General features: G+C 36.8%; 1 protein-coding gene across 1 annotated transcript; it reads left to right on the forward strand.

The window, feature by feature from the left end:
* Positions 1-14,315: 14,315 nt before the first annotated feature.
* LOTGIDRAFT_165076 (hypothetical protein) lies at positions 14,316-18,831 on the forward strand (the record flags this gene model as incomplete). The annotated part of the gene is made up of 3 exons (XM_009061595.1): positions 14,316-15,867; positions 16,594-16,784; positions 18,748-18,831. The coding sequence occupies 3 exons, from the start codon at positions 14,316-14,318 to the stop codon at positions 18,829-18,831; spliced, it is 1,827 nt and encodes a 608-aa protein (XP_009059843.1).
* Positions 18,832-20,075: the final 1,244 nt, after the last annotated feature.

Genomic DNA, 20,075 nt, shown 5'->3' on the forward strand with positions numbered 1-20,075 from the left:
GGTTGTATGGTTTGCTATTGGACCCTAAAAATCTCTAAAAAGAACTTGATTTGGTAGGCATTATGGAGAAGGGGGCACGGCGTATAAAATCAGAAAGGTTTCATTAGGCACGTAATTTTTGGAATGATAGTCTTACATGATATCGACGAAGGAGTTGAAAAAATATAGCTATTGGTTTTGTGCATAATTTTGACGTCTGGTGTTTTCCATGCCAGCCTTTCCATGACCTACCTCGCTTGGAGGGGAGAATTAACTGAAAAGATCATGAGATTTTGAACTAAAATCAACAAACCAACAGAAAAAAAGGAAGGCAATTTTCATTTGGTTGACGTTGCTTCAAAATATGTTTAAAAACTATTTTGTCCTATATTTTTTTTAGATTTTACAGGAGACAAAGCGAGTTTTCAGCTCGGCAGTAAGATCACCTGCTATGTTTTATTGATCAGTCCGCATCAAACAATGACAAATAGAACATTTTGTTCTCAAAAATACCATATTTTCCCTTAAAATCGTGACCAGAAATTTCCAAAAATTGTCAAAATACAACACAGAATTAAAAAAATGATTCTTTTAGAATCATTTTTACTAACAAAATTGGACACAAAATCGTAATACGGTTTCTGTTTATATTTTGCTCAGCAGGCGAACCCTGGTTCGGCAGACATTTTGTATTTAATCTAGTTTTCTAGAACAAACCGAAATTTCATTCCATTAAATGGTTCGCCAAACATCTCAAAATATTTGCAAAAAAAATAATTGGTAAACTAATTTCAGGGAAGACATTTTTTTCAAAATTAAATAAATTTTCGAGATGGCAATTTGAAAACGAAATGGTATAAATTTGCAGCCATTGTCTATGAGACTAATGGGCAGACATTTTGTATGACGAAGACAAATTCTGAATTCCACAAATTTTAGTCCTTTGGAGACTCCACAATTGCACGAGTCTCTTAAACACAAAATTATGTCGGCATAGCAGTGCTCAATGTGCACATTCGTCAAAAGGAAAATGCATAATTTGGAATCGATAGAAATAAATGAGTCAATTTTAACAATAAACGCTGCAATTTGAGTTTTTAACCTAAAAATATGATAAAAAATCTTTCTCTTACCTTAGAAATAGGATAATTTCCAAATGAAAAAAAATTAAGGAAATGGTTTAAACGAGGAAAATATTCGTTATATTTCAACTGTGTTTCATCGACTGATTTTTCTCCAGTTTCCAGCTTCAACAAGGTAAATCGTTATATTTATTAGCTAGTCTGAAGCTAGCTCACTGATTGGCTAATACAATATTATAAACAGTTGGCTCAACCAATCAGATTACATCACGCCCAATCGGGAAAATTAGTTATGCATTTTCGATTTTATAGAATTTATGAGAATATTAGAATTAAGGATAGGATACATTTCGACATTTTTCACGAAAAATGATTTTTGGAGATATATCTTTAAAGGGATGTGTAAAAGGTGGGTTTAGACCAAAATTTTGGTTGAAGTAATTTTCAAATCCTGTTTGATATAAGGTGGGCGATCTTGAAGGTCTTTATGCCTCTTATGTGGCGTTTTAGTGGTCATAGAAGCTCCGGGCTAGGTGTAAATGCTCTGAATTGCCCGCGAGCATATCGAACGTCCTTTTTTTGAGACCTAGACCAGTACTTTTGTGGGTCTATATTCTTAATAACAAAAAGTAAAAAACCTATTTTTATATATTTCTAGCACCTTTGTTTCGATATTTCCGTAGAATCTTATTCCTCTCTGCGTCTGGGGTTTTCAACTAGAGTTATCTTCTCGGAGAGTCCACAAAGCTGATAAGAATATTTACAGTATTTTGTATGCAGTGATATCAATTGATATAAACTATAAAAAAAGAAGATTTTTCACAATTCCTTATCCCTTTTGTGAGTCCACATAACTGATATTGTTATTTTGATGTTTGGCATTAATTATCAAATCATTTCTGGTGTAAAATTGAAATGAGATTACAACTCAAAGAAAGCACTGGCCTATATTATTATAGGTCCGAAGCCAGAATTATTAATTTCCAAGTGCTGATTTCAATATAGTAATAGGCCCTATAAGATAAGATAAGAAAATTAACAAGTGATATCGTCTTGTCATGCGAAACAATAAAGAAAAAGCTACTTTGAGCGAATATTTCTCCAGTGGGTGTTTGGTCAATCCGGGTTCGCCTTCGTTAACAAAGCTAAAAATATCATGTTGGTATTTATGAAGATTTATAACATCCCGAATGGTCAATCATTTGAAACCATCTTGAATGTGAAACGCATCCTAAAATATATGCCTATTTTTCTCCCTTGAAATATCTTTCTTTAAGCGTTTCACAATATACTGCCCATTTTATATACGGATAGTTTTAGTTCGTCGAATATTGATTATAGAGTCACAATATTACATTTTTATCTGCTTATCTTCAGAACAAATATATAAATTATTTATAAACAATTTGAAAGCAATTTTCCTACAACAAAATTTATTAAGAAACTCTGTTGTCGGTATTACGAGAAGATTGATGATAGATCTGTGTTTTGCTCAGCAACGTTAAGTTATACTAAATCAGACAGAAAGAGCGTAAGTCGTTCTCACCTCATCCTCTATCGGACAACGCTTAAAAGTTTTTTTGTTGTAAAAAAAAAGATAGTATTTGTCACGAAAGGAATATTATGGGTTAAAGGGTAAATATTTGGAGTCCTTTGGTGAAATCTTTTAATGATAACCTTTATGCATATTTTTTTTTAATTTCTTTCGCTCAAGGCGACACACCCCCTCAACCACCATAATTAGTGAGCTTCATTGCATTTTAATGAGAATTTCACCCCAATAGACTATCATGTTATTGTCTTTTCTTAACGATCTCATCAGCTCGGCTACTGTCTCGGTCAGTGCTTCCGTAGAATACACTACACCGTCTATCTCGTTCTATTGTTCTTATTTCACATTAAGATGCTAAAAGACAATACAAACAGTTAGTTGTTCGCAAATAAACAATATCGTCTTATTGTTGTTTATCACTTTTTTTATTTACTATAATCATTAATTACTTGCTGTCTAATTAGCATAGTTAATTAGCGGCGTTCTTTGATGTTAATCAATATAATCATTGTTAAAACTTGATAGTTTGTGAATCTCTTTATAAAAAAATGTGTTTATTTTTAACGAGTTTTAAAATGTTAAAATGTATTTAATTGTTATTCAATCGTTCGTTAGTATTAAATAATATCTTTGATATTACCGCCAGGGTCTGTCTTAATACAAGAAAGATCCAAAAATGTTTATTCGTAGGCTTTTCTTAGTTTTCCTTTTCTTTTTTTCAAAAAAAATCTTTGTAAAAATGTACAATTCTGTATGAACTATATACCGGAAAGTATTTTGATTTGAAATTTATTTCGCTTCGCATCTTTTCTCATTCCATATATTCTCAACATATTCGAGATCGGAAGTCCGTATCTGAGACTTTATGATGTTTGAATGGGTTGTAAAGAAGATTTCCACTGTTAGCATCGATTTGCACCGTTCCAATTTTTAGTCAGACGTCTTCGGTTGGTTCACTGAGCTTTTTTTTTTTTGCGCCACTCATATCGTAAAAGCTGCTAATAATATCAACGTGCTTAGGTGATACTGAAGTCATAAGAACACCTAATGCTTAGCTTAGTTAAGATAATCTGATTGAAAATTGGAGTGGTACAAATAGACGCAGTCACTTTTTATAAAAAAACAGTTTAGAAAACCTCTTTATAATCTTTATATTAAATTCAACTATCACGAACAGCTTCTGAATCTACAGGCTTGATCTCTACGGCGGTTCTTTTGATGTTTGAAAATTTTATGATTGAGATTTTTTATCAATTTATAAATATCTAAAATACAAAGGAGTGTTGTGAGACTTGATAAAGATTTCAACCCATTTAAAGATATTATTTAATCCTCATTAGAAATCATCTTAAAATAAATTACCCCCGTTTGGATTTTGATATATTTTTGATAAGAACAGATAGTAGGGTATATGAGTATTAATGCACACTTATTACGTCATTGGGTAAACATCAAACGATACCGACATAACTGAAATTTACATTTAAAGAAAGATAACGAAATAATGAGATTGTACGGCAAAAGGTGTTATAGAAGATACTCTTATAGAAGCACTGGCCTAGGTCACAAGTAGAGACTATGGATTTCAACATAAAATTTGATATTCATAATTCAACCTAATTCAAACGTGACGTCATATGAAGAAAATTGTGTGATTGGTGGAACAGTTTATATTGTATTGTCTCCAGCCAATCGGATATGATGAATTAGCCAATCAGACTTAAGTTCAGAATATCGTCGGGAACAGGTTAAAATTGAAATCTATGTTAGAATATATTATAAGATTCTACTAGCCTACAGATTATAGTCTATATCTCATTTTAGAAAGTAAGTAGGGCTATGTTTAGAGTAGGTTTGTATTTGGGGTTTTTTATTTCGCCTTTCGTGTTTTAACTTGAAGCGGATTCCATCTCTTAGTGATGAAGGTCGAAGCAACTGACGTTTGCGTGAGAAAGGCACCATGTCGATGCAACTTCAAACCAAGACATTGACTGAAATTGGCGAAAACAAAAATTGTACACTTTCATTTCTGCGGTGTGCAATGAGAGAAGACTTAAAGCTAGGCACGTTGCAAGACTTTATTGTTCGGAGGGGCAAGTATATATTCGGAGGGGCAATGGGGGGTAATTTCATTTTTTTAAGGGAGGCTTGGACCCCCTTGTCCTCCTGTAGGTATGGTCCTGCTTAATGCCCTTTGTCAAAGAATTAAACATTATTTAGTGAAGAGTCGGAAATCTCAAATGGCTGGTTATCAGTCTACTGTAAACCCCAATTGTTCATTTATTAAACTCATTATTTTAACCAATAATAACCTGAAGTATTTTAATCGTGTTTCTAATTTGAAAACGTTGAAACCTTGTCAATGATAACCACCCCTAACGACTATTAACCCGTGCTACTTTTGTTACTGAGGTAACTTTTAGACTTGGTATTATTTAAATATTTTGTATCGTTCAGTAAAGTTTGGGTTCTCCAAAGTAATAAATTACATGTATATCTTAAGATTAACGGCTTCAGCAAGTTAAAATTCTCATATTTAAAGTATCGAACCTAGAATGAATCTCAGAACAAAAGTGAAACTGTGGAAGAGGCCTACTTCTAATAAACATATTGATGTTAATTTTTATGGGGTTAAATTAACGAATTCGGGGACGAGCTGTAGCACAGTCGGTTAGAGCGTTCGAATCTGCATGACGTCATCTGCTTGGTCAAGTAAAAATAATCATGGCTTCTTATCTCGGTCAATGTGTGAACGTCTGGTGATCTTGAATAAGTCATCATTCTTTGTTATTCTACCAGGTAGGTTTAATCAGAGAAAGACCAATTCCTACAGGTTCAGCCAAAGACCTACAGGTAGACAAGATCCTGATAAAACTATGGTGTTATCCTTTTCAAATGAATGATGAATACTTCCAGTCTAGTTAAAGGGGCAGTCTGATTTTTAAGAAAGTTCAGTGCTCCAATTAAAGAAATACGTGAAGGTAAATCAGGATAAACGGGTCCCTTAACCTGTCTAAACGTTCGACTAAAAGAGTTTTCTTGTTGTTAATTTTCAGAGAGCCAAACTAATTAAAAGGTTTACGTAAACAAAATATACATATCTTTTTCAGAGTCGACGATGGTGATGAAAATGGCGCATAGGCGTTTGAATCCGGATGTAATGGGAATTTATTGAAGAGAATATCTGGTTGGGACGCAACGCTCGATATTATATTATTCCAGATTCGTATCCGAAGATGATTCGTAACCGAAGCTGTCCGTGAGTCCATACGGATTTTCACCTTAGACACCCCTGTCAACCCTAGTCTCGCAGTCTATTTTTAACCAGGCTTTTACAATCCATCCCATACTCAGTCTAGTTTATGTGCGACCATGCATATTTGGAAACATTGGTGAAGGGTTCGCAAGAGAAGGCATCTTTGTCCTCAAATATTGAATTTATTTGTAGTCTGTAGCGTTGATGACATTAAAGAGCATTATTTCCCCTGTTTTAATCTTTTCACGAGAGAATTTATTTGTAGTCCGTAGCGTTGATGATATTTAAAGACATTACTTCCCCTGTTTTAATCTTTTCACGAGAGATTGTATTTGTAGTCTATAGCGTTGACGAGATTAAATAGCATTACTTCCCATGTTCGTTCAAGAGGTATGTTATTAGTAGTCTGTAGCTTTGGTAATTTATCTGTTATTACTTCCCTTGAAACATTTCCCAGTTTATTTTGTGTAGACAAAACTTAACCACTGTTGCAATTTGCAAAGAATTTTATCGACTCGGCCTCCCTTTTGGAGAGTCCACATAGCTAACATTGTCTGTTTGGTATTATGTAATTTGTGGTGACGTAATATCAACGTGTAAAAAATGTCAGGGGAAAATTGACCTCATTAGGGTCAAGCACGTGATAATAGGACATGTTTACTTGGTTTACACCGTTGTATTAGTCGGTATTAATTGATGTGAAAATTACTGGACGACATTTCACACATTCCTTTAATCCCTTGCTCATTTATCTACTGACTTTAGGCTAAAGGTAAAAACCGAGGCCCCGTGTGCTTCAGGATGTACACGTTAAAGATCCGTAAGGATGGGATAATTTCGGAGGCCCGGTGTGCTACAGGCTGTGTATGTTAAAGGGATTGTAAAGATATTTTCTAAAAAAAAAAACACTATAAGCATCAATTTGCAAGATTCCAATTTTCAATCAGAACTCTGTGGTTCCTGCATTTCCACTAAAACTAAGCGTTTTATGACGTCACTAATCGCAAAGTTCTTATGTCATTGTGATACTGCATATTTTGCGATTAGTGACGTCATCAAACGCCTAGTTTAAGTAAGAAGCAAATATATTTTACAACGATAACAACTTAAATTCACAGTTAAGGGTCCTTTCTACCAGCTGATCCTTGGCCAAACCTCTTGGCTTTGATCTTTCCCGGATTATCCGTACCCATTTACAGCTGGGTCGACTGGAATTATGAATTAAGATGACTTATTCAAGGTCATCAGACTATCACACGCCGATCAGGATCGGAACCCACAGCCGCCATCTGATCGACGTTACCAAGACTGACGTAGAATTGCAAGAACAACAGACGTCTGATTGAACATTGGAATGGTGTAAATTGATGCCATCAGTGTCCCCGATACACATAAAAATTTTAGAAAAACTCTTTACAATCCTTTTCAGGATCCGTTTAACGCTTCATAGTCGTTCGAAAGTCATAGTATATCCTAGTGGGCGTTAAAGATCCATCGACAGTTTGAAATTGAAAAAGAGCAGTCGATGTCTCCACAAAATTTTCCTCATTGTGAACTGCATGGTGTTTCTTCATAAACTCAATAAGGAGCAGAAAAGTAAGCTAATAAAACCTATTTAAGTTCTGACCTTAGGCTAAAGGCTGATCTATATATAACTCTCTTACGTAATTATGAAATATACTGTCAATAGCTTGGATATTAGCATGCTTTGATGGATTGAAGGACTTGAATTCTACTTCAAATTACATTGCATTTAGTCTAATAACACATCATTTTCTTATAAATTGGAATGGAACACGGAGTTAAATGTTACATAAGTGGAGATTGGAACCATGGAGTGCGCAATGGGGAAAAACGCAGCCCAGACAGAATCCTACGGTATATATAGTGAAATGGAAACACTGAGTGCGCAATGCGGTAAATTGCTCATATACATGTATACAGTATATTAAGGAACTATCGATATTTGTAACAATATTACCGATGTTATTGCTTCAGGTTTTATCTTCTCAGGGGAATGTTACTAGCGGTTCAATGAACGAAAATGTCAGCATGAAATGTACAATGGGGAAAATATTACCCAGTCAGTAGCCTACCGATAGTTGATAAGAGTTATATATAGTCGTCAGAATATTTCTTTCTCTAATCGTAATAGGTTTTGTATGTATCTGCTTCCAGAAATGTTACAAGCTATCTTGAAACTATCATAAAACCCAGTAGGCCTAATTGTATGCGAGCCACACTTCTGGTATTCAGTCTGAAAAATGATATGGATAACCACAGTTGAATTCGGATGGCTGCTGAATCTAAAAGCAAATATTATAAGAATGCATCCCTTTAAAGGAATTGTGAAGAGTTTTTCTAAAATAAATTATGTGTTTTAGGGACACTGATAGAATCAATTCGCACCATTCCAATATTCAATTAGACGTCTGTAGTTCCTGTAATTCCACTAAAACTGTATTTGATGACGAAGGGCCTTATGTGAAAAAGTATATTTTGCTATTAGTGACGTCATCAAACACTTAGTTTAAGTGGAATTACAGGAACAACAGACGTCTAATTGAATATTGGAATTGTACAAACTATGCTATCTCTGCCCCGATACACTTAAAAAGTTTAGAAAACCTCTTTACAATCCCTTTAATAAATGACAATGCTTTCAAATGACCTTAAAACTTGTAATAGACTATGTATGATTCATAACCAAACAATGGCCTAATTATGTAAATTATAACTCAGGCGAGCCTCTCGTACATTTTTCAAATATTTTTTTCACCTTAATGTCATTTACTATCCGGATGCAATAGGACGTTCGGGGATGGTCGCAACGCATACGGTCATTACATTAGCACATCTGTCATTTAAAGTGTCGTCTGCTTTCGATGTCAATGTTCGTCTGATCCAATCTCCACCGCGCGCATTTATTCCAAATCTGCACGTGACACCTTAGCGATATGAATCAATTATTTAGTAAATACGAGGATAAAATTCTTCTTCGTTGTTTTATCTTCTTCTTTCTTGTCCAAACAATAAACGGTTAATCTTAATGACTTGGTCAAATAGTCCTTCTTTTGTTATCGCAAACCATAGATCTAAATCGACGAGTCGTTCATCATCCTCGCCTGTCAATCATTCATTTGACCCATAACATGACCTTAACCTGAACCAATGAAAATATCGCTGACGTCATAATTCCCACCCTATAGCGATTCTCGAGTCTTTGTCGGTGTCTAGTGAGTTAAAAATAGATTTTATATATGTGAACATTTTGATGGATATAATGTAATGCGCTATGTGTTATGTTCTGGATTTATGTAATATGTGAGCCTTTGGGCTATGCAATTGTGGATATACTAGTTAAATAAGGTAGGGGACACCACTCAAACAAGAGAAGTTTCAGTGGAAAGCTTGGATTTGGTATCATAAAGCGGAGGATTTGCATCGACCCGAATCTTTGAGACCATGTCTGCCAGCAGATTCGTGAAACTTGGCACTGTGTATCAATTTGAAAATAACGGTACCGGTTCTAGCGTTGCTTGTAGTTTTATCAGGGCGTCGATTGGTATAACGGCAACATAACGAAAATGGAAATCTCCCTACATTTAATGAATGGTAGCGTATTAGATATTTGTATTTGAACAACAATACTATATAGCCTGCTGAAGTATTTGAACTAACGAGAGTTGGCTGTATCGATCCCCCACAACGGTCGAGTCTTGTCAGCTGGCGAAATATCAGACCTCGCTATGTATCTTTTATGTTTCCTCTTCTCATTATGCTAGTATTGCTAGTCTGTGATGTTTTGTTAATCTTGAATTGAACTGAATTCGCTACACGTCGGACCATTACGGAGCATCCTTTTATTTAAGACTGATCGAAAAGAACAGCCGAGAAATTTGGATTAGGTTGGTAGGTAAATGACAAGTTAACGTTCGCTTCCAGCGGATGCTTTGGATTATCCTATTTAAATCAGTTATACGTGTCGTGTCCCGTGTTTTGGGTCATTGTGGCTGGTGCCATTTCGATTTTCCAAGTACCAATTTGACCCTACTTGGTTGGTTGATTCTGATCCTTCTAATCCCCGTCACGGCATCTTTAGTCATCCCTTCAACTTTACATATTCTACTTTATAAGGCTAATTCCACATCGGACCGCACATCGAATACCACATATCGGGCATCGGCATATATCACCAGAAACCGATGCGACAAGCTTAGCTCGCCTATGTACATCATCAAAGCTATGCTACACTGATGCACATTTTCCCGCTTCATGAATTATACAGATGATAAGTCCTTCGATCAGATGTCCAATAGGAACTCTTCTTTTATTACCCCCCCTCAATTATCAGCTATCCCACCACTCTTTTCAACCACACATGGTTCAAAAATTCTAGTTAACCCTCCTTGATCCGGGAAATTACACCACTGTGTGAACTAACCAGTTTTCTCACCAAACGATATGTGTATGTAAGAACTCGTATATCGTGTATCATTGACTCTCCATGGGGGTTGGCCGGTTTGGGAAGTGCAACCTATAAGGCACTGTCGAAGCAAAACTTCTCTTAATGTACGCTGTCCATCCCCATTGGAACCGATCGGGAGCAAAGAAATGGGGTTCATTTCATTTCACCGAGTACTATAGCATGGAAGGTAGGAGCTGTCGCAGTCCAATAGTTTTTGATGGAGGTAGTCGGGCAAATGAACAATAATTCTTTCATTGATAAGAATCAACAAATTTCGAGTCAGCCTCAGAGATGACACTCGTAACCTTAGCTCATCTGTAATGGAACAGAATTGGACATGGATTCTAATGTTGTTTTCTATGACCCAAAGTTTGACCTGACCTTCAGGTGAAAATAAACATACACCTGTGTTAAAAGTCAACTAATGACAGTCGGTGTAGAGTTAATGCATATCTCACGTTCTACAGCACGTACATGTTTACAGTATGTCTTATTATCTTGAACATGTTCTACCCTCTTAACATACACCGATAAAATGTTACTTAAAAATACCATAGCTATAAATGTGGTATGAAATGTATGCAATGCATGTGAGTGGGGGCTATATTTACTAGAGACGAAGAGTGGTATTAAGTGTCGGGGTGGGAGAGGCTGGGGTCGGGGTAAATTCAGTTTTTCTGGATTACTTCAGGCTGTTAAGTGTGACGTAAAAACTAGGTAGGTTGGTTGGTTGGTAGAAATGAATAAACCTTCCCCTTCCAGCTAACTGTTATCGCAAACTAGTTAGTTGATGGTAGTCGTAGTAGTTGGTAGTTGGATTGGTTAGGTTGGGTGATTCTGTGTTGTTGGTTAGGTAGTGGATAATTCTTAAGTCGAATGACATAGATGGCCTGGCGTGAGTTACCTTCTTCATATTCCAAACTCGCTGTGATCATGGTTATTCTTGTCGATTGGTAGTCGTTCGTTTAGGGTATTTTTCAAACCAAACATATGACTACCATTCGTGAAAACTAGAAATACATATCCCTTATATAGCGAATCCTGAATTTCAAACCCCCTTTTTAAAGTATGAAAACGTATACATGTATAGTTTATCAATGTGGTTGGTCTAATAACTAGACGATCATATCCCTTGATCCAATAAAAGATAGATGATGCCAGTCTGCTTGGAGTCCATGGTCAATGATATATGTATTGTTACGATATACCATCAGTTAATAATGTATGATATGGAAACAGTCAAATAGCCAGAAGGGAATTAATTCTATAACTTTATTATTGAGAGGGTCAGAAATTCAAATAATAATTAATTCCATTAATATTATTAATTTTAGAGATTGCTAAGTCATGGCCAAATTGGTATCAGTTTTACCAAACATATTCGGCTGGAATTACAGGAACCTCCAATATCATTTTTTTTTCGAGAATGATTTTTCTGATTTATACGATTGAATCTGATCGAGATTTATTTAAATGGTGTGTCACGTGGAATTCGAACCCATGGCACCTCATTGCGGCGAAAGAGCTACTGATGTTCGGCATGGTATTTCAGAGCCACCAGAGGTCTATTGCATGGTTTCATACTATTTTCTCTATGTATGTGTTCCATCTTAAGGTATTATAATTCTCAGTATAATTGATAAGATATTGGTTCAGAATTAGTACCAGTCCTCATTGGCCTAAAGTTGATCAGAAAGGTTTGACGTAAAACTCTATTTCATGCCAACCAGAACCACTAAGATCAAATATCACGTTGCGAACCTTTCGTTCTCCAAGTATAAGGTTAAGACTAAAAGGATGTGCTTATTTTCAATTTAGACAATGAAAGGTTGCTTTTCATCATTGGCCTCACTAGAACAGAATAGTAGGACGTCAAATTCCATTTGAAATCATTTCAGATCCACCAGATCGGCATTACTAGTCGTTTTGTGTGTTCCAGTATAAGGTTTCAGATTAAAATGTTGTGTTTACTATCAATTTAGATAATGAATTGTTAGCAGTCGTGATAAAATCACAGATTCGCTTGATGATCTAAGATTTTTACTATTTACAATTTCTCAAATCACATTTCTAAGTCTGACTCATTTAGCTCAAAAAATGGTGGCCCATCTTTTGGCTATGACTGAAGACAAACTTTAGCACAGTTGGTTAAAGCGCTGGAACCCTTATATGACGTCGTTTGCTTACGTCGAATAAATGGTAGCAGGTTTTAACACGTGTGGAAGTTTGGTGATCTTGTAAAATTCATTATTCCAGTCGATTCAGCTGAAAATAAGTACGGATAATCCGCGGAAAGATCAATGCCAAGAGATTTAGCCACCGACTAGCTGATAGACAGGATCCTTGTGATCTTACGATGTTATTGGAGATAGTTGCTGCTTCTTTTTCTCTTGAATGGAAGCCATGATCACGTTTTGGCCACAAAAGTTTCGCACAACCTTCGTTCTGGTCACCAAAAACGTAACCGCCAGATGGACTTGATAGTTTCGTAAAGACCGATATCTTGAAAAGCTCTAACCTTCGTCGCCAGCCTGTGATCTGCCCATTAGGTTATTTAGAATCTCCAATCAGTGATTACTTGTGATTCGATTACACCCACGACCAGTCCAGTAATTTATTCGATAATAGGGCGATCTCTTGTACTTTGGCCAATTTCGCTGATTGTCCGGATTTCCCTCGGTTTTACTCATCGCAAACTTAGTTATTTGAGATGTTCTACTTAAATTCTTTGAAGGATAAATTTTATTGCCAATGGTCGAATAACATTACGTGGTAGGTTTCAATGTCCATACGATGGCCCATGTTGAACCCATCTATACAAAAAGGTTTACAAGATACATTTCGTCCATACCTAACACAAAGGATATGTAACCATTACAACGTTTCGTAGAATTACACTCGATAGTGGGTTTCTTTTATTTGCCTAAAGATTATCTGGCTTATATTATTAGTTCCTTTTGTGACTTAGGCTAGTGCGCTTACGTAGGAGAGCTTATGTAACACGCCATATAACAAGCAATGTACAAAGGCAGCTATTACAACGTTTCGCAAAGTTACATTTGACAATATAATGTTCTCTTCTCGTGACATATGCAAATGGTTTGTTGGGTGGCCCAACCATATACAAAGTAAAAGACAAACCATGACAACGTTTTGAAATTTACGTTCTTTTCGTAGACCTTGGTCACTGCTCTTATTTAAAATAGTACCTACATTGTATGCAAGAATTACAACGTTTCGCAGATTTACACTCGGTTTCCATTATTTGTCTAGAGATCTTTTATATGTCTTTTACAACACCCTTATAAAATGAAGCACTCATTACAACGTTTCGTAGAATTACATTCGGCAGTTGGAATGGAGTACGGTATTATTTGTCGGAGGTCATCATATAGCAAGATAAGACTGATGTATCGTATTCCCATGTTTTAAATTTGCAATGAAGTGAATAATGAATATAACGAGGGAATTCGCTCTAACTAATAGCTACAACCAGTCACTTTTTATCTTTCTGCCACCATATTGATTTTTCTACCTCTCTCTTTCTCTCTCGGTTTCTTATCACTGTTGTATTTCTGTACTTTCAGCTGAAATCTGAATGGATGACGACGCCAGACGTGGTCAATAGATAGTGGATGTTGGTGTGTTTCTATGGAAGAACGTGAAAGTTGGAAGGATTCCTATAGTAACAGTGTGGTACGGACGTTCCAAACCGTCACACCCTCGCTACAGCTCGAGAATGGTGGATTGCCGATAGAACAACATAGCGTGATGTATGTTCTATGTTTACTACACGGAGTTTTATGTAATTTGTCGAACCCTGTGATGTGATCATTGTGGAATTATTCAATATCTGAAAGAAAATTGGAGCAGTATGATTTTGTGAATTTCTGACGTGAACCAATTTAGGAGTTAATATCCCCGAAGTGTAGTTATTAAAGATCTAAATTGCTTTTTTCATCGTGATTACTTTCCGAAATGGCGCACAGTTTACTACAAAATAAGCGATTTTTCTGTCGTGAATGGTCTTTCAGTAAAATTCAACACTGTTTAGATCATCGTCCGGAATCCAAGACATGTGGGGCGTTAATAATGGGCGGTCCTGGTTGTGGGAAGACGGCACTGTGCTGTGAGCTGGTCTGGCCGACATCATCGAACGGTAAGCAGACGACTTTGAGGAAGCGCCTGATTGCGCATCATTTCTGTCAGGCTCATAATATAGATACCTTATCGCTAGTGGACTTCATTTCCGGTATAGTAGACCAGCTGTCCAGGTCCGAACTTATCGTGGGATACCGAGAAAAACTCAAGGACCCTTCAGTCCGGAAATTTCTTGACCAAGACGAAATCGAGAGATCTCCGGATGAGGCGTTCAAACAGACTGTGTTGAATCCATTAATGGCCCTCGATCCTCCTAAAGACACGCTTTTTATCCTCGTGGACTCCATTGACGAATCTTACCTTCAAACTTTCACTGAGAAATCACCCGTAAGTCGGAACATTGCCGAACTTTTAGCCAATTACCATCCGCTTATACCTCCATGGCTTTTACTAATCTGTTCCTCGAGAAAACAGAGCAAATCTGTCACTCGCATGTTCACCGGTTTCCGTAAGATAAGTCTGGACGATTTACGGAAGTCGCATATCGTTCGCGATGTACAACAGTATATTCTTTGTCGTTTGGACCAAGAGGAAGCGTTGCGTCAACATCTAAGTCGCGAAACGGCGGAAATGTTGAACCAATTACACATAAAGAGTAATGGTTGCTTTTTGTATCTGGAAAAAGTTTTGGATGGAGTTGCCGATAATTTCATCATGCTACGAGAGATCAAAGAAATACCAGGAACTCTTAATGGATTATATTTGTGGCTTTGTCAACGTTTATTTGTGAAAAAACAATTTGATAAGATACAACCCATATTGAATGCCATCTTGGCGGCCAGACGTCCTTTGACGGTGGACAATTTATACTCTTGTAGCCGCGGAATCGACACAACTCTAACTTTCGAAGAATTTGAACGTCGTTTGAAACTAATGTCTAAAATTCTTATTGATGGCGACAATGGGTCTAAGATTTTGTTTCACCATAGTTTTGCAGAATGGCTTTTGGACGTGAAACATTGTACACAGAAATATCTTTGTAACGCCACTTATGGCCACGGAATGATTGCAATGGCGGCCACTTTAAACGCGGCTCATCTAACAGCACCGGAAGTTCAAGACTTCGCCTTCCATCTGTTGCGCACAAACTTCCAGCCGCCTATTCAATACCATCATTTAGTTCAGTGGCTCATGTTGTCAAGTGCAGACGTTGAATCGAGTTTATGTTCTGGGATACCAAAAGACCAGAAAATCGTGAAATTGTTGCTAGACGCAGGTGCGAGAATGCCTAGCAACGAAATGGATGCGAGCACGTTATCGGTTGACGATGATAAAGACGATTCGGGATCTTCTGTGGAAGAAATAGACATCCCCGTTGATCAAATTGACGGAAATGGACGCTCCTTGCTCCATACTTCTTCGTATCAGGGTAATCTTAATCTAGTCAAGCTTCTTCTTGTCAAAGGAGCCTACGTTGAAGCGGTGGACAAATCGGGGCAAACAGCACTCAATTTGGCGGCTCGACAGGGTTTCAGTGACATTGTGGAAGTTCTTCTGAAAGCTGAGGCGGAATTCGATCATGCGGACAATGATGGCTGGACCGCACTCCGTTCAGCTGCGTGGGGTGGTCATACGGCGGTAGTGAGGCTACTGCTGGAGGCTGGTGCGATGGTCGATCATCCGGATAGTGATCAACGGACTGCGTTACGTGCTGCAGCTTGGGGTGGACACGAAGAGATCGTTATACAACTGTTACGACACGGTGCGGACGTGAATAAAGCCGATAATGAAGGACGCACAGCCCTCATTGCTGCGGCTTACATGGGTCACGTAGAGATTGTGGAACATTTATTGGATTATGAAGCAGATATAAATCATGAGGATTGTGACGGACGCACGGCTCTCTCCGTTGCGGCATTATGTATACCGGCTAGTGAAGGACACGAGAAGGTCGTTAGTCTTTTACTAGAACGTGGGGCCGAGGTTGACCATCGAGATCATGACGGGATGACGCCACTTCTAGTCGCCGCTTACGAGGGGCACCATGAAGTTTGTGAAATGTTGCTTGAGTGGGACGCAGACGTTGATCATTGCGACCATAATAACCGTACACCGTTATGGGCGGCTGCGTCTATGGGTCATGATAAAGTTGTAGGTCAGTTGCTATTCTGGGGAACGGCTGTGGATCATATAGACGGTGAAGGTCGTAGTGTTTTGTGCGTTGCGGCCGCTCAGGGTAATCCGGCGGTGGTGACTCTTCTGTTGGATCGTGGATTAGATGAAATGCATCGGGATAATGGAGGGTGGACGCCTCTGCATATGGCAGCGTATGAGGGGCATTTTGAGGTAGGTAATAGTAATTTTTAAAGTACAATTACGATACAACAAAATTTTTTAAACAATATTTCTTTATCAATCATAAATTATACAAAATACAATACAGATACAGTAATAAATACAATACAATAAGATACATGCTTAACATCCAGATGACAAATACGCAGACTTCTGAAGCCTCTGATAGCTAACTGGTGGTTGTATGGACGATTAGACGAACCCCTTACAACAATCTATCCGAAACTAGATAAAGGTCCATAATTTTAGAATGGAGCTGATTTCAGAATTGAGGAAACATACATATCCCAATTCTATCACTTCTCAGTTTTGTAGACAATCAGTAAGTCCTGACTAAATAACTCAACACTGGTGAGCTGGGATCAAATTGGACATTTGTTGCTATACCTTCCCGGAATTACATTATATTGAACTCACTGGAGGAAGGGAAATGGGGAAGGGGGCATGTTTTCAGAATTGATGAAAACTGTTTCTGACATATAGACAATCAGTAAGTCCAGACTAGAATCACTGGACACTGGTCAGCTGGGATCAAATTGAACCTATGAGTTCTGATTATGAATTCTGTCTGGTATTTTAGACCAATATGTCTGATTATCACCCTCCAATTATTGGTCTGTGAGACTGACACGTCCTAGCTACAAAATCAATATGGTGGTCTATTAAATCTTTTGTAACTTCTTGGTCAATATAGAATAGGAATTATTACTAGTTCAGGGATGTCGATTGAACTATATTTGCCAGTCATGTCTGATTTTGATGGGAGTCCATGGTAGTTATTGTTCTGTAACATTTAGGTTAATATCTTATGGAAATTATTTTCAGTTCAGGGATGTCGATTGAACTGTATTTGCCAGCCATGGATGTTGAATTGTTTTTATATGCCAGCCATGTCTAGCCATAAGATTTGAGCTTTGGTTGATTTTGTAGAGTTTAACTTTTTCATTTCAACTCTTCTTAGTTTTGTATGGTTTATGTCATTGAGTTACAAAGTTTAGAAAATCTCTTGGCATTCCTTAAGGTTTATTCCATCCAATAAGCTCAAATTGATGTGTGGTATATTTTTTGCCTGAGGAATGTTAGCAAGAAGATTTCGATAATTTGTTCGTAAAATAAGGGGAGGTAATCAATACTAATTGTGATGCCAAGCAGATAAGAAATGTCTGCCAAGTTTTCACTGCTGCTATAATTTTTAAAATCAATAAACTTGGAGTTTACTGATCAATACTAGAGAGCTTTAACTAGATTTCATTAACTCATCCTTCTATCTTCAATTAGTTTATTCAACTTGATGTCAGTGGCTCCACTAGGTGATGGGGGGGGGGGGGGGGTCCTTTGATTTGCTGAATTCGCTAGCGTATAATCCAATCGCTGAATTTTCAAATTGCTGTGATACCCGAATGATGGCTATTGCAGTCAAGGTATTAGATACAGTTCATCTTAGACCGAAATAAACCGAGACCCTGTGTGCTACAGGCTGTGTACGTTAAAGATCCCTCGACAGTTGGAAACTGAAAAAGAGCAGGCTGATGCTGCTGTCCTTTCAAAGTTTTCCTCATTGCACCCGGAATGGGGTTGCCCATCTTCATAAGACTACATGGTGCAGAAAAGTAGGACGTAAAACTCTATTTATTTCATTTTCATTTTACAGTCTTACAGAAAACAGTCTTTTCTTAATGATATTTCTCATTAAGTTGGAAGTCTGTAATAATTATTGGTTGTTACAAATTGCTAGCTTAGTTTGATTCTATTCCAATAACCATTAGAGAGGAATGGCAGTGTTAAAATACCTTCTGGTTATTAGAGCATAGAAAACATAGAATTATTGTTATATTCAAAATCAATACTTGTTTCATTAGTGAACTGGAATAAATGAATACATGAATTGGAGATGAATGAATCAAAAAAAAGAAAAATGTTTGAATGAATGAATGAATGATTTAGTGATATTTAGGCTGGAAACAAAGACAAAGAGTATGGACAAGAAAGAATGAAAGAAGAAGGTGGAAGAAGATTCGTTGAGAGAATGAGTGAATGAATGAATGATAAAATAGACTAGAATCAAAGCGAAAAAGCATGGACAAAAAGAAGGAAAGAAGAATAAAATGAATGCATGAAGAAATGAATGCATGGATGAATGAATGAATGAATGAATGAATGAATGAATGAATGAATGAATGAATGAATGAATGAATGAATGAATGAATGAATGAATGAATGAATGAATGAATTTTAACAGCAAAAGAACAAGGAATGAAATAATGAAGAATCAAGAAATGAATAAAATAATGGTTTAGTTAAGAATAAAAAGAAATTTGATTGGAACAATCTATGAATGAATGAACATTGAAGAGGTGAATAAAAATGAATGAATAAATAAATGAAAGAGACAAGTTGATAATGAAATGGAGATTAGTTAAGATATGGGGATAATGTAAGCCAGTAATGAGAATAAATGGACTGTTTTAAAGAACACGATTGGAATAATTCCAAGTCTTTGTGTTGCTAGTGGGAATCAATATTAGTACTTAGTCTCAGAGTTCAGACTGACTTCATTATAGAGCCCTGCCTGATATTGTTTAATATTCCAGAACGTTGGCAGCTGCAGAACATTCACTTAGGAGGGGCCATCTCCAAATCTTATTCAGGGGGGTGAGGGAAGGGTATGTTTGAAAATTAAGGGCTTGAATCCTGTAAATTTGTAGTTTTTGGTCTGTTTTTTTTGGGGGGGGGAGGGATATTGGAGCTCCACTATCTCAGCAGTTAAAGGGATTGTGTAGTCTATTGGGGACACTGATAGCATCGATTACACCATTCAATTTTCAATCAGATGTCTGTGGTTCTTGTAATTCCGCTGAAACTAAGTGTTTTTTGATGCCATAATCATTTATAATATCTAAGAATATTATCAATTTCATCTAAAGTATAAATGCTTTTGGGCTGAATATAGTCTTAATTATTGCAGTCTTGTTGTTTATATAGACCAATTGAATCCCAAACTTGATATAGGTTAATGCCAATAATAGTCAAATGAAATTAAAATCTAGCAAATCAGAATTTAAAGATGGGTTTCCTTATTTTTTAGTGTTAAATTAAGCAAACTATTTGATTAATTGGTGTTTCTAATGAATTATCCTGTATTCTTAATCATATCATTATGTTCTTATTGCATATAATTAAAAGTTTCAACCAATCATAAATGTCCATGTATGTACAGTCTGGATAAACAGAAAAAGACTTTTTGACCTTTCTTGATCGGTCACTCATCGGAAATCTGCTGGT

This window comes from Lottia gigantea, assembly GCF_000327385.1.
Source record: "Lottia gigantea unplaced genomic scaffold LOTGIsca_49, whole genome shotgun sequence".
Lineage (NCBI taxonomy): Eukaryota > Metazoa > Mollusca > Gastropoda > Lottiidae > Lottia > Lottia gigantea.